Here is a 14170-nt window from a genome sequence, read left to right as displayed (position 1 = left end):
GCACAAGGTATTAGATTATGAGAAACAATATGAGTGTAAAATGTAGATCAAAAATATATTCCAACACTTCCAGACACTAGATTTCTTTTTTTCCAGTTTTTTTGAGGTGTAATAGACAAAAACAAATTGTACACATTTAAGGTAGTCAATGTATTATTAAGACCATTTTTTTAGTGGTTTTTTAGTTTAGCAGCAAAATTGAGGGTGAGGTACAGAGATTTCTCAGTTACTCCCTTCTCCCACACACGAACAGCCTGCTCCATTATAACATCCCCCAACAGAGCGGTGCATTTGTTGCAATTAACAAACCTACTTTGACACATCATAATCACCCAAAGTCCATAGTTTACATTATGGTTCACTCTTGGTATTGTACATTCTATGGGTTTGGATAAATGTATATAATGACATGTATCTGCCATTACAGTATCATTCAGGGCATCTTCTCTGCCCTAAAAATGCTTTGTGCTCCGCCTATTCATCTCCTTCCCCCAGCCCCTTGGCAACTACTGATCTTTTTATTGTCTCCATAGTTTTGCCTTTTCCAGAATGTCATATAGTCAGAATCATACAGTATGTGGCCTTTTCAGATTGGCCTCTTTCACTTAGTAATATGCAATTTAAGGTTCCTTCATGTCTTTTAATGACTTGATAGTTCATTTCTTTTTAGTGCTGAATAACATTCCATTGTTTGTATGTATCATAGTTTATCCATTCACCTATTGAAAGACATCTTGGTTGATTCTAAGTTTTCACAATTATGAATAAAGCTGCTATAAACATTTGTGTCCAGGTTTTTGTATGGACATAATTTTTCAACTCTTTTGGGTAAATACAAAGCACAATTGCAAGATCATACGGTAAGAATGTGTTTAGTTTTGTAAGAAATGACTAAACTGTCCTCCAAAGTGGCTGTAGTATTTTGCATTCCCATGAGCAATAAATGAGAGTTCTCATTGCTCCACATTCTCGACAGCATTTGCTGTTGTCAGTGTTCCAGATTTTGGTCATTCTAACAGGTGTGTAGAGGTATCTCATTATTATTTTAATTTGCATTTTCTGATGACATGTGACGTGGAGCAACTTGTCATATATTTATCTGCCATCTGTATATCTTCTTTGGTTAGGTGTCTATTAAGGTCTTTGGTCCATTTTTTAATTGGGATTTTGCTTTTTTATTGTTGAGTGTTAAGAGTTTGTATATTTTGGATAAAGTTCTTTATTACATGGATCTTTTGCAAATATGTTCTCTCAGTCTGTGGCTTGTCTTCTTATTCTCTTAAACCTTGTCTTTTGCAGAGAAGTTTTTAATTTTAATGAAGTCCTGTTTCTCAATCATTTCTTTCATGAATTATGCCTTTGGTGCTGTATCTACAATGTCATTGCCATACCCAAGGTCATGTAGGTTTTCTCCTATGTTATCTTCTAAGGGTTTTATGCTTTTGTGTTTTACATTTAGGTCTGTGATCATTTTGAGTTAATTTTGGGGTGTAAGGCTGTGTCTGTGTCTAAATTTATTTTCAGCATGGGGATGTCCAGTTGTTCCAGCACCATTTGTTGAGGAGACTATCTTTTCTTCATTGTATTGCTGTTGCTCCTTTGTCATAGATCAGTTGTCTATATATATGGGAGTCTATTTCTGGGCTCTCTATTCTGATCTATTGATCTATTTGTGTATTCTTTCACTAACACCATACTGCCTTAATTACTGTAGATTTATAGTAAGTCTTGAAGTCAGGTAGTGTCAGTCTTCCCACTTTGTTCTTTTCCTTCAATATTGTCTTAGCTATCTGAACCGTTTTTAAGTATACGGTTAGTAGTATTAACTACATTCATAATATTGTGCAACCATCACTACTGTCCATCCCCCTAACTCTTTTCATTCTGTAAAACTGAAACTTTATACCCATTAAACAATGACTCCCCATTCCCTGCCCTCCCAACCCTCGACAACCACCATTCTACTCTCTGTCTCTATGATTTTGACTACTCTAGATACCTCATGTAAGTGGAATCATACTGCATTTGTCTTTTTCTGACTGGTTTATTTCACTTAGCACAATGTTCTCAAGGTTCACCATATTGTAACATATGCCAGAATTTCCTTCTTGTTAAGGCTGAATAATACTCCATTGTATGTACACATCACGTTTTTTTTTAACCACTCATCCATCAACGGACACTTGAGTTGCTTTCATGTTTTTACTATTGTGAATAATGCTGCTATGAGCATTAGTGTAACAATATCTCTTTGAGACCCTACTTTCAATTCTTTTGGGTGTATACCCTTAAGTGGAATTGCTGGATCATATGATAATTTTATTTTTAATATTTTTGAGGAACCATTATACTGTTTTCCATAGGCGCTCTACAATTTTACATTCCCACCAAAAGTGGGAGCACAAAAGTTCCAATTTCTCCACATCCTCGCCAACACTTATTATTTTCTGTTTTTTTGATAGTAGCCCTCCTGATGCATGTGAGGTGCCATCTCATTGTACCTTTGATTTGCATTTCTTTAAAAATTAGTGATGTTGAGCATCTTTTCATGTGCTGATTGGCCATATGTATATCTTCTTTGGAGAAATGTTTACTTAAGTCCTTTGCTCATTTTTTAATTGGGTTGTTTAGTTTTTGTTGCTGATTTTTACAAGTTCTCTATATATTCTGGATGTTAATCCCTTTTCAAATATATAACTTGTAAATATTTTCTCCCACTCTGTGAGTTATCCTTTTACTCTGTTGATATTGTCTTTTGATGCACAAATTCTTTAAGTTTTCAATAAGTCCAATTTGTCTATTTTTTTCTTTTGTTGCCTGTGCCTTTGGTGTCATATCCAAGAAATTATTGCTAAATCCAAAGTTGTGAAGCTTTTGCCTTATGTTTTCTTCTGAGTTTTGTAGTTTTAGGTGTTACTTTTAGGTCGTTGATGCATTTTGAGTTAATTTTTGTGATATACGTGATAGGTAAGGAGCCAACTTTTTGCATGTGGATATACGGTTTTCCCAGCACCCTTTGTTGAAAAGACTGTCTTTTCTCCATTGAATGGTCTTGGCATCCTTGTCAAAAATCATTTGACCATGTATGTGAAACTCTCTCATTTTTTTAAATTTATTTTTAAATTTAAAATTTGCCATATAGTAGCATTCACTCTTTGTGCTATACAGTTCTCTAGGTTTTGAGAAATGCATAGAATTACATATCTACCACCACAAGCAAGATAAGGAACAGTTTCATCATTCCCCAAATTTCCTTTATGTTGTTGATTTGTAGTCAATCCCTCTACACACCCCATCCTCTGGCAAACACTGGTCTCTTTTCTATCCTTATTTATTTATTTTTCTCATATAAATGATACCATAGAGTATGTTGTCTTTTGAATCTGGCTTCTTTCACTTAGGACAATGCATCTGTGATACATCCACCTGTGTCTATCAGTTGTTTGCTCCTTTTTATTGCTGAGTAGCAATCTATGGATTTACTAGTTTGTTTATCCCTTCAACTAAGGACATTTGGCTTGTCCAGTTTTTGGCAGTGATGAATTAAATGTCTATCAACATTCATGTACAGGTTTTGGTATAAACATACACTTTTATTTTTCATGAGGAAATATCTGGAAGCTCGATTCCTGCGTCATATGTTAAGTGTATGTTTAAGTTTACTTAAAAAAGTGGTTAAATGGCTTTGGAAAATGGCTATACCATTTTGAATTCTCACCAACGTTATATGAGAGTTCCATTTGCTGTGCATCCTTCTCAGCACTTGGTATTGTCAGATTTTAGCCATTATAAGAGATATATAGTTCTATCTCATCGTGGTTTTAATTTGCATTTCTTAATGACTAATTAGGTTTGGCATCATTTAGTGTGATTGTTGGTCAACCATATATCTTATTGGTGAAGTGTCTGCTCAAATCTTTTGCCTATTTTTAAAATTGGGTTGTATTTTTTCTTATTGTTGAGTTTTGAAGTTCTTTATATATTTTGGATACAAGTGATTTGTCAAATATGTAACTTCCAAATATTTTCTCCAGACCTATGTCTTGTCTTTTTATTCCCTAAAAGTCTCTTTTGCAGAGCTAAGTTTTTAATTTTGATACAGTCCAATTAATCAATTTTCTTTGGATCATGCTTTGGTATCACATTTAAGAACTCTCTGCCTTACCTTTCCTTTTAACTAATTGGTCATGCATTAAAAAAGGAAGGATTTCTCTCTTCATTACTGATCAAAAAAGGTTTGGGGATAAATTAAGCCTACCTATGACAACACAGAATCCTTGATAATAGCACATATAGCATTTGCTTCCCTTAACCGTCCTCCCATAAGAACTGTATTGCAATATTTAAGTATTGTTTAATTATTAAACAATTGTTAATAATCTGTGACCAGATTTTTCCCAGGATTCTAAATAGAAACAATATTATCAAAGTTAGTAAGACATATATTTTAGCATCAATTTTGTTATATTAAGCATTGTGCTGAATAAGGAGATTACATTTTGAACAATAATTTTATAAAAAAAGAACTTGAGGCTCACTTGAATTTTGTTATGCAGGCATTTGAACTCATTCTGATTTTTGCTTACAATATTTACAAGCTTATATATCAAGTGAAAATGCCACATCAGCAGTTAAAAAAAGTGGTTTTGTCTTTCACAGGATAAAATTGCACATAATCATGGATCCTATGACATCCTCTGCAGGTCTGGATATCTTTTTTGATTTTTTGACAAAATGAGATTGCATGGCAAATTGGGTGTTTTTTACTCTTAAAATTGTTGTGGTAAAAGAGCAATTGCTCTAAGCTGGCATGAGACTATGAATTAAACTCCCAAACACCATGTCCCCACTGAGGACGATTCTCACTGAAAGCTTCCTGGTTCATTTTCTCTCCCTATCCTCGCACTCAGCATGTGTTCCCTGAGGATTACAGAGTATAGTTATAATTGTAAGGATGTACAAGGTAAGCTCCTCCAGAAAGGACGATCTAGATCCATTCCTAGTGTTCATTTTCATATTTTATTGGTACAGTAGAATTTAACAATGCATTTTGAAAAAAGCCTGTCAGTAAATAAAAGGAGTATTTCAACATATCCAATTTTATTCTTTTCCAGTACGTGTAGTAATATAAATAAATGACTAAAAATTGCTACCAAAGGATATGACCTGTGCAAAGAGCTAATAAAATAAAACCCAGAAAACGTAGATCTTCAGCTCAAGGTTTGCTGGGATGACTAGCCAGGCCTCACCTGCCAATTTGTCCTTTAAATTGTCCTCTATCTCATCATCCATGACCTCCCCCTCTCCCCACCCCCCGTCCTGACCCAGGGAACACAATGTCCTGCTTTTATTTCTCTGGATCCAGCACGGACAAATCCTTCTACCCTTGGCTCCCTTTAGCAAGAGTGAGATCATCCGGAATTTATGAAATAGATGTACAGAATAATGGTCAGTATTCCAATTATTAAAGGGCAAAGGGTGCCCAAAATTCAGAGAAGGAAACAAATACAAATAAACAGTGTGCACGTGGACAAACCTCCAATCATAAAGATAAGGAAACAAGCAAAAGAGGAAAGAAAAAACTAACAAGATATCCAGTCCTCTATCAGAATAGAAACATCTTAAATCATCATTTAATGCTTGTGGTTACAGGGTCAAGAAGAGCACTCTCTTTGCACAATTAGAGGATGTACGAATTGATATTACTTTCCTTGAAAGCAATTTGCTACATTGTGAAGAACCTTGAAAACGTTCACAGCCTTTGACCCAGTAATTCTTCTTTAAAAAGGCTCTGCTACGAAAATAATAAGAGGTTTGCTCATCTTTTCACAGATGGTCAGTGTGGCTTTATTTATAAGAGTTCATTTTGGAAACATCGTAATGTCAAATTAATGATGGCAAAGCCATATGTTCAGATACTGTACAGCCATTAGAATCTTGATTTTAAAGGACTCAGAGATTGCTTCTCAATATAATATTAAGTGAAAATATATTGGAGGGCCGGCCCCGTGGCTTAGCGGTTAAGTGCACGTGCTCCGCTGCTGGCGGCCCGGGTTCGGATCCCGGGCGTACACCGAGGCACCGCTTCTCCGGCCATGCTGAGGCTGCATACAGCAACTAGAAGGATGTGCAGCTATGACATACACCTATCTACTGGGGCTTTGGGGGAAAAAATAAATAAATAAAATTATAAAAAAAAAAAGAAAATATATTAGAAAGAAGTACACTAAAATATTAAAAAATCTTGATTTTTCTTAAGATGGAGAAATTATGAGTGATTTTAAGCTTTTCTTTGCAACCTCTCCCTCAAAAGTTTGTGTTAACTTTTAAATCAGACAATATAAGGTATTAAAAAATCTCAATACTAAGGGAAAATAGAGATTTACAAAGAAAACATAAAAAGTGCAAACCTGCCCAGGTTACAAAAACAGATTTCTGACCATATTTTACCTGCCTAGGAGTAAAGGCCTGGATGTATACCGCATATTCAAGATCCCCTATCCAGAGAATGCTCAGGGTTCTCCTCCTTCCTTGGCCCGATTCCTTCCAGAGGAAGTGTTTTATTATAAAATTAACAAATGCTCACTGCCAAACATCCAAACAGTATGAAAGTATATAAAATAAGAAGAGTAAATCGCTTCCTACTTTCTTTTCCCCAATTTTTTTTCAGATTAAAAACATTAGGGCATAATTTGCATATAATAATACTCACCAATATTTAGTAAACAGTTCCATGGTTTTTGACAAATGTCAAAATACAGGACATTTTCATCATCCCCCAAAGTTCCTTTGTGCCCCTTTGACTCCATTCTCTCCCAATCTCCAACCCCCGGCAACTACTGATTTGCTTTCTGTCACTATAAATTAGTTTTGTCTGTTGTAGAATTTTCTACAAATGGAATCATACATATTGCTTAGAATAATGCTTTTGAGATTCATCCACGTGTGTGTCATCAGTAGGTAGTATTGTTGTACAACTATATCATAATTTGTCTAACCAGTCACATAGTGACTTCACTATAATTACCTTATAATGCCACAGATTCGTTCTCAGAATGTGATAAATCACATACCCAGAGTGAAGACTGATGCATTAAACATCTCTTATATGGAATCCCCAAACCTAAGTTTTGTCTTGGCTGCTTAAACAATATCACAAAGGAGTCATAGTTAATGACATTGATTTAGCTGACTGAAGCTCATGTCTAAACCCACGTCTGTGAATAATGACTATGAAGCAGGCATTCATTTCAGACATTTATAGATTCCAACTATATGCTGTGATCAAGAAACCAACGTATTTGCCCTGACATACTAAGTTTAAAATCTGAGTTACACATTTCATAAATTGTGAATTTGCCAAAATTTCTTCAGTCATTCTGAATTAATATTTATACTTAGCTAATGTTATTAACATAAACATCTGGATAACTTATCTCCAAGCTAAAAAGTAATATTTAAACAATTTTATAGAAAACTCCTTTCAAAATTGTTTGCTTATAAAAAATTTAGAAAAATAATGCTAGCAATAACATGTTGAATTTTATAGGACTCCTATTGCACCAAAAATATAGTGGGATACACCAAAAATACAGTACTATAGTAATATTGCAAAATATATGGCATGACTCAAATAATTATAAAACTAGTTTGATGCCAGTGTAAGAGACTGAAATTATTTTGAATGGTGTAATTAACTTGCCATAGAATTAACACGGTTTTATTCAGATTATCAACAAGAATGTGAAGAAATTATGTATTTGGTGATTTCTACCCTTTATAAAAACAATGGTCCTCCTGGGCACTGGTGGACAGATCCTTTCGTTCAGGAGACACCTCCTGCACTTGGTTCCTACACCTGAAGCTTACCTTCCTGACTCAAACGTGAACCACGTTGAGTCCCGCCCGTATCTCCTCAGCGAGCTGAGAGGCCACATCACCAGTTTGACTTTGGCATTGTGGATATCCCAGAGATAGATATTCTCATGAGTGATCTGCATTGTGCATTCGCCATAAATATCCAGATTTGGTGTAGGCATAAGATACACATTGAATCGCTCTGCAAAGAAACAAATAATGGAGAAAATTAAGTGAACAGAGGTATGACTCTTTATGACAGCATTGTATTAACTTTTATACCTACCTATAGCCTTCAGAAAGCATTATCATGTCCCTTGGTGACATCAATATACACCACACTACCTTTTTCCACTTGGTGTATGAAGAAAGGAGTTAATTAAATTATTCTTAATCATTTATTCATCCACTCATTCTATAACTTTTTGTTGCATGCATTCTCTATGATGGGGATGAAATGGTTAAATTGAACAATGGAAACATTAGGGTAAAAAGCTAAGTGGGGTCTCTGCCCAAATGGTGCTCACCGTCTGCCTCTTCACACAATCTTAAGTGGATGGCATATATACAATTCCTGAATGTCTTATTTAATTTAAGTAGGAATTTACTCAATTTCATCTTTGTGGTCTGAAGCATTTAATGCACACTGAGACTAACTCTCAAAACACATTGTATTCATGGACAAATTCAGCATATGATAATTGCAGATATTCATTACTGCCTTCTGCAGAACTTTAGACGTTTTAGTAAGCAAAATAAAAATACATAACTGCTTTCATTCCTGGATATTTTATAGTTGAAAATCTGATCATTAGGCAATGATTCCAAACCTTGCTTTATAACTTTCTGTGTATCTCAAAGGCTACTGCAAAATTCTGCAGCCCTTGATCCCCATTTAAATGCATTAGATGCACTTTACTTTGAAAAATAAGGTTAGTTCGTAAGTTCCAGGAAGTAAAGAACTTGGTATGACCTATAAAGTGTCCTATAAAATATCTAGTTCCTAGCACCATATTTTTGGTTTATAGGAAGTGATCGATAAATATTGGTTAACTGTATGAATAAAATAAATATGTCCCATGATGAATAAGGGCTGCAAGAATAGAGGAGTTACAAAAAATATAATGAGTCATGACAACAAAAAGCTTAAGAATTACTGGCAGATATATCTTTGTGAGTTTGAATTTAATTGTGAATAGTGCTTTAAAGGCAGTTGAATTAATTATTTAGAGAGCCATACTGATACAGCTGCTGTTGGAAAAGGATTCATATGTCTAGAAAAGTGCTATCATCCATCATAATGCCATGATCTTAAACACTGTATGTTTGCTGGTACTGAACTGGAATTGTCTGCATAATAAAAAGAACCTTTTCTGTGGCAGGTATTTTGTAAAGTAAGGATTTGCTGATGCCAAAAAAACAATATTCAGATTCCAAATGGGTTAAATTTAACTTAAGCACGACAGCTTGAAATTTGGTAACCATATGGGCAATATTTATACTCAAGTGTCTAGATATTTTTGGATAAAAAATAACCTAATGATTCAACTTTTTACTTATTGACTCATGAAACTAATATGTATATAGATTTCACATTCTTTTTCTAAAGAAAAGAGAAGATGAGATAAATTCTATAGCTGAAAAATGAAGAAAGAACATTGCCCCATTAATTATCTGCAATAAAGAAGCCCATACCTATATCCATATCTATGTCTATATCTACCTATCTATCTATACACATATTCCATAAATGATTAAAATTCCAGTGGGCAACCAAGTAAAATGTCAACTTTTAGCATTAAATACATCACTCACATTCCTACCACAATTCCCACTCTAAAGGGATTACAAGTAGTAAATCAAAGGGACATAATCTCATAGAAGAGTATAAATGAAACTCAGACCCAATAGAGTGACTCAGGAATACGGATAACGCCGGAACAGCAATCTTCTTTTCTCTGATCAAGACCCTTTTGATGAAGTTCAACTTCTGCATTTGGATCTAATCATACGTCAGTGGCATCTGTTGTGCAGAGGGAAAATACTGCCATGATAAAAGTGGAAAGGAAAACATTCCTCTAAATTCTTTCCTTTCCATCAATTCCAGAGTCTGAAGAACCAAAGAGTCATTGACAAAATGCCAAGAAATAACAACACTTTTCCCCAAATCCTGAAATTATTAAACATCATTAATCAACCTTACTGTTGTCTAAGGCTGCATTGACCCTTGATATTCACACCCATAGTTTGATATTTGAAAAAAGAGAACATGTAAAAAAAGAATCCTGACATTGAAAGTCCTTCAAATGAATGGTACATGAAACATTACATATAAATTACAGAGTATTATAGAGCCCCCAGAAGAACCATTCTATTTTCACTGAAATGTCTGTGTGCTCTAACGTTAGCAGATAAAACCTAGCATAATAAATAAGGAAGAATGATCATCTCAATAGATGCAGAGAAAGCATTTGACAAGATACAGCACTCACTTATGATAAAAACTCTGAATAAAAGGAGTATAGAAGGAAAGTATCCCAACACAATAAAGGCCATATATGAAAAACCCATAGCCAATATCACACTCAATGGAGAAAAACTGAAAGCTATCCTTTTAAGAAGAGGAACAAGACAAGGGTGCTTACTTTTACTACTCTTATTTAACATAGTATTGCAAGTCCTAGCCAGAGCTATCAGGCAAGAAAAAGAAATAAAAGGGATCCAAATTGGAAAGGAAGAAGTAAAACTGTCAGTATTTTCAGATGATATGATTTTATATATAGAAAACTCCAAAGAATCCACCAGAAAACTATTAGAAATAATAAATGAATATGGTAAGTTGCAGGATACAAAATCAACATAAAAAATCAATTGCATTTCTATACTAACAACAAGATAGCAGAAAGAGAAATCAAGCATACAATCCCATTTAAAATCACAACAAAAAGAATAAAATACTTGGGAATAAATTTAACCAAAAAGGTGAAAGACCTGTACACTAAAAACTAGGAAACACTGTTGAAAGAAATAGAAAACATAAAGAAATAAAAAGATATTCTTTGCCCATGGTTTGGAAGAACTAAAATAGTTAAAATGTCCATACTTCCTAAAGCAATTTACAGATTCAATGCAACCCCTATCAAAGTCTCAATGACATTTTTCACAGAAATAGAACAAAGAATCCTAAAATTTATAAGGAACAACAGAAGACCCCAAATAGCCAAAGGAATCCTGAGAAAAAAGAACAAAGCTGGGGGTATCACACTCCCTGATTTCAAAATATACTACAAAGCTATAGAAATCAAAACAGCATGGTACTGGCAGAAAAACAGACACATAGATCAATGGAAGAGAATGAGAGCCCAGAAATAAATCCACACATCTATGGACAGCTAATTTTAGACAAGGGAGCCAAGAAGATATAGTGCAGAAAGGAAAGTCTCTTCAATAAAAGGTGTAGGAAAACTGGACAGCCATATGCAAAAGAATGAAAGTAGACCATTATCTTACATCATATACAAAAATTAACTCAAAATGGATTAAAGCTTTGAATGTAAGACCTAAAACCACAAAACTCCTAGAAGAAAATGTAGGCAGTACAGTCTTCAACATCCATCTTAGCAGCACCTTTTCGAATATCATGTCTCACCAGGCAAGCAAAACAAAACAAAACAAAACAAACAGGACTACATCAAATTAAAAAGCTTCTGCACAGCAAAGGTAACCATCAACAAAATGAAGACAACCGAACAATTGGGAGAAGATTTTGTAAACCATATGTCTGATAATTGGTTAATTACCAAAATATATAAAGAACTCATAGAACTCAACAATAGAAAAAACAACCCAATCAAAAAATAGGCAGAGGATACAAACAGACATTTTTCCAAAGCAGATATACACATGGCCAACAGGCACATGAAAAGATGTTCAACATCGCTAATTATTAGGGAAATGCAAATCAAAACTACAATGAGATATTACCTTACATCAGTCAGGATAGTTATTATTAAAAAGACCAGAAATAACAAGTGTTGGAGAGGACGTAGAGAAAAAGGAACTCTCATATACTGCTGGAGGGAATGTAAACCAGTGCAGCCACTATGGAAAACAGTATGGAGATTCCTCAAAAAATTAAGACTAGAACTACCATATGATCCAGCTATTCCACTTCTGGGTATTTAATCCAAAGAAAATGAAAACACGAATGTGAAAAGATATTTGCACCCTTGTGTGTTTTGCAGCATTATTCACAGTAGCCAAAACTTGGAAACAACCTAAGTGCCCATCAATGGATGAATGGCTAAAGAAGATGTGGTATATTTACCCAATGGAATACTACTCAGCTATAAGAAAATAAGAAATCTTGCCATTTAAGACAACATGGGTAGAACTTGATGGAACTATGCTAAGCGAAATGTCAGATGGATAAAGTTAAATACTGTATGATTTCACTCATAAGTAGAAGATAAAAACAATAACAATAACAACAAACAAACACATAGTTACAGAGATTATATTGGTGGTTACCAGAGGGGAAGGGAGGAGAGAGGAGGGCGAAAGGGGTAATAGGGCACATGTGTATGGTGACGGATGGTAATTAGTCTTTGGGTGATGAACATGATGTAATCTACGCAGAAGTCAAAATATAACGATGTACACCTGAAATTTATATAATGTTATAAACCAATGTTACCTCAATAAAAAAAGCTTAAGAAAAAAACCCATCAAGATATAAATGAGTATGGTATCGTTCAGAGAACAATATTGGCAGATAATTCCAGTATAGCACCTCTCACACAGTTTTGCATTTGTTTGTCTTAATAAGCAATATATTTCTTATTACAAAAAAAAAGAGTATAATCATCACAATGGACATTGGAAAAAGCCAGAAAATAATGAATAAGTGAATTTCATAAGATTCACATGATATAGGGCTCTAGATATCAAAATCATTGAGGCACATTTACAAGCAAATACAAAGTGATTGGATAACTTGTCCCAGTCCTTCCAGGGCCAGCTCTAGGCAATAAAAAGTAGGAGAAATGTACCTGTGATGTCGCTTCCTTCTTGTCTGCCTTCTATGTTCCCAGTCTTCACACACTTTGTTACCTAGCAACTCAAGTTAACCCTTTCTTGCTTTGGTTTAGAAGGCTCCACTCTTCCTTTTGAAGCCATTTCTTGCATCTTATAAAAGGAATTATCCTAAGAAATTTTATTTTCAATTTTTAAATATTCAAAATCTATCTTCACCTAATGGTTAATTTCCAGGGATTTGACATTCAATTAAAAAGCAGACCAATTTAATGCAGCAAAAAAACTAGGCACATAGAGACGAGGGCAGCAGGTCAGGTTATCCAGTAAACTCTATTTCTTTGAATCCCATTATAATAGAAGGAAGGTTTCTGAATTTTCTATGAATAAATTATTTTATGCCCTTAGTAACGTAGAACATGTTGTTTTACTAAATTTTGTTATGGTTTCTACTGGAAAGACCATTTCAATATGGCATAAATCGGCTCCACTAAAATGACTTTTTAAAAGGTTACCTTTGTGAAATAAGTCTACAGGTAGGCATTTTAAATCACTCTCTAATCATGTCGCTTTCTTATTTAAGAACATAAGTTTGGTTTTTACTGGTTAGAGTAGTGTTTTTCAAGCTTTACTGTGCATCAAAATTACCTGGAAGGCTTGTTTCAACACAGATTGCTAGGCATCCTCCATGCTTATCGTTCTGCCGCAGTATGTCTATGCTGGGGCTGGTTAACTCACATTTCTAATTGTTCCCAGGGGATGTTGATGCTGCTGCTCTGGGGACCACATTTTGAAAGAACTGTTGATTTGTGAAACTCATTTTATAATATTGTCAAGGAAGTAGTAGCATTAGAGAAATGACGAGGAATGCTTTTGAAAAGTGATGCTATGTTCCAGTAGAACAAATCAGCACATTTTATTCCAACCTGTTCTCTAATCTCTGCTCAAATAAATTAGTCCCATCTCAATTGACTTGTGAGTGATTTGGCAAGAGAGAGCTCTCATGTCAATTGGAACAAAAGGGAGCCAGGCATAGAAAGAAAGGAGGCACCTGGAAGATAGTTTACAATTCATCAAGGTACATACATTCTAACTATTGTCTTTTAAGATAATCAACAATAACAATAAAACCACTATTGAGGAGCACTAAATAACACATTTCCAAAAGAATTGAGAAGAATTAGAAAAGAAACTAATTGTCCAAATTAAGATAATAATATCCTGAAACATGAATACAAATTGTACTAACATGAAGTCTTCTGAAGACTACTGAATGTGT

General features: G+C 34.4%; 1 protein-coding gene across 1 annotated transcript in view; it reads right to left on the bottom strand.

The window, feature by feature from the left end:
• The window catches only part of DOK6 (docking protein 6), a 382532-nt gene that overhangs the window by 132535 nt on the left and 235827 nt on the right, over window positions 1–14170 (bottom strand). The window contains exon 5 of the mRNA XM_004422628.3: window positions 7870–8059. Within this exon, the coding sequence (XP_004422685.1) occupies window positions 7870–8059 (190 nt within the window). The remainder of the gene's footprint in view (window positions 1–7869; window positions 8060–14170) is intronic.

This window comes from Ceratotherium simum, chromosome 14 (assembly GCF_057802395.1).
Source record: "Ceratotherium simum simum isolate JZ-2026a chromosome 14, ASM5780239v1, whole genome shotgun sequence".
Taxonomy (NCBI): Eukaryota; Metazoa; Chordata; class Mammalia; order Perissodactyla; family Rhinocerotidae; genus Ceratotherium; species Ceratotherium simum.
The sequence above is the reverse complement of the archived record's forward strand: the minus strand, read 5'-3'. Positions and strand labels throughout refer to the sequence as shown.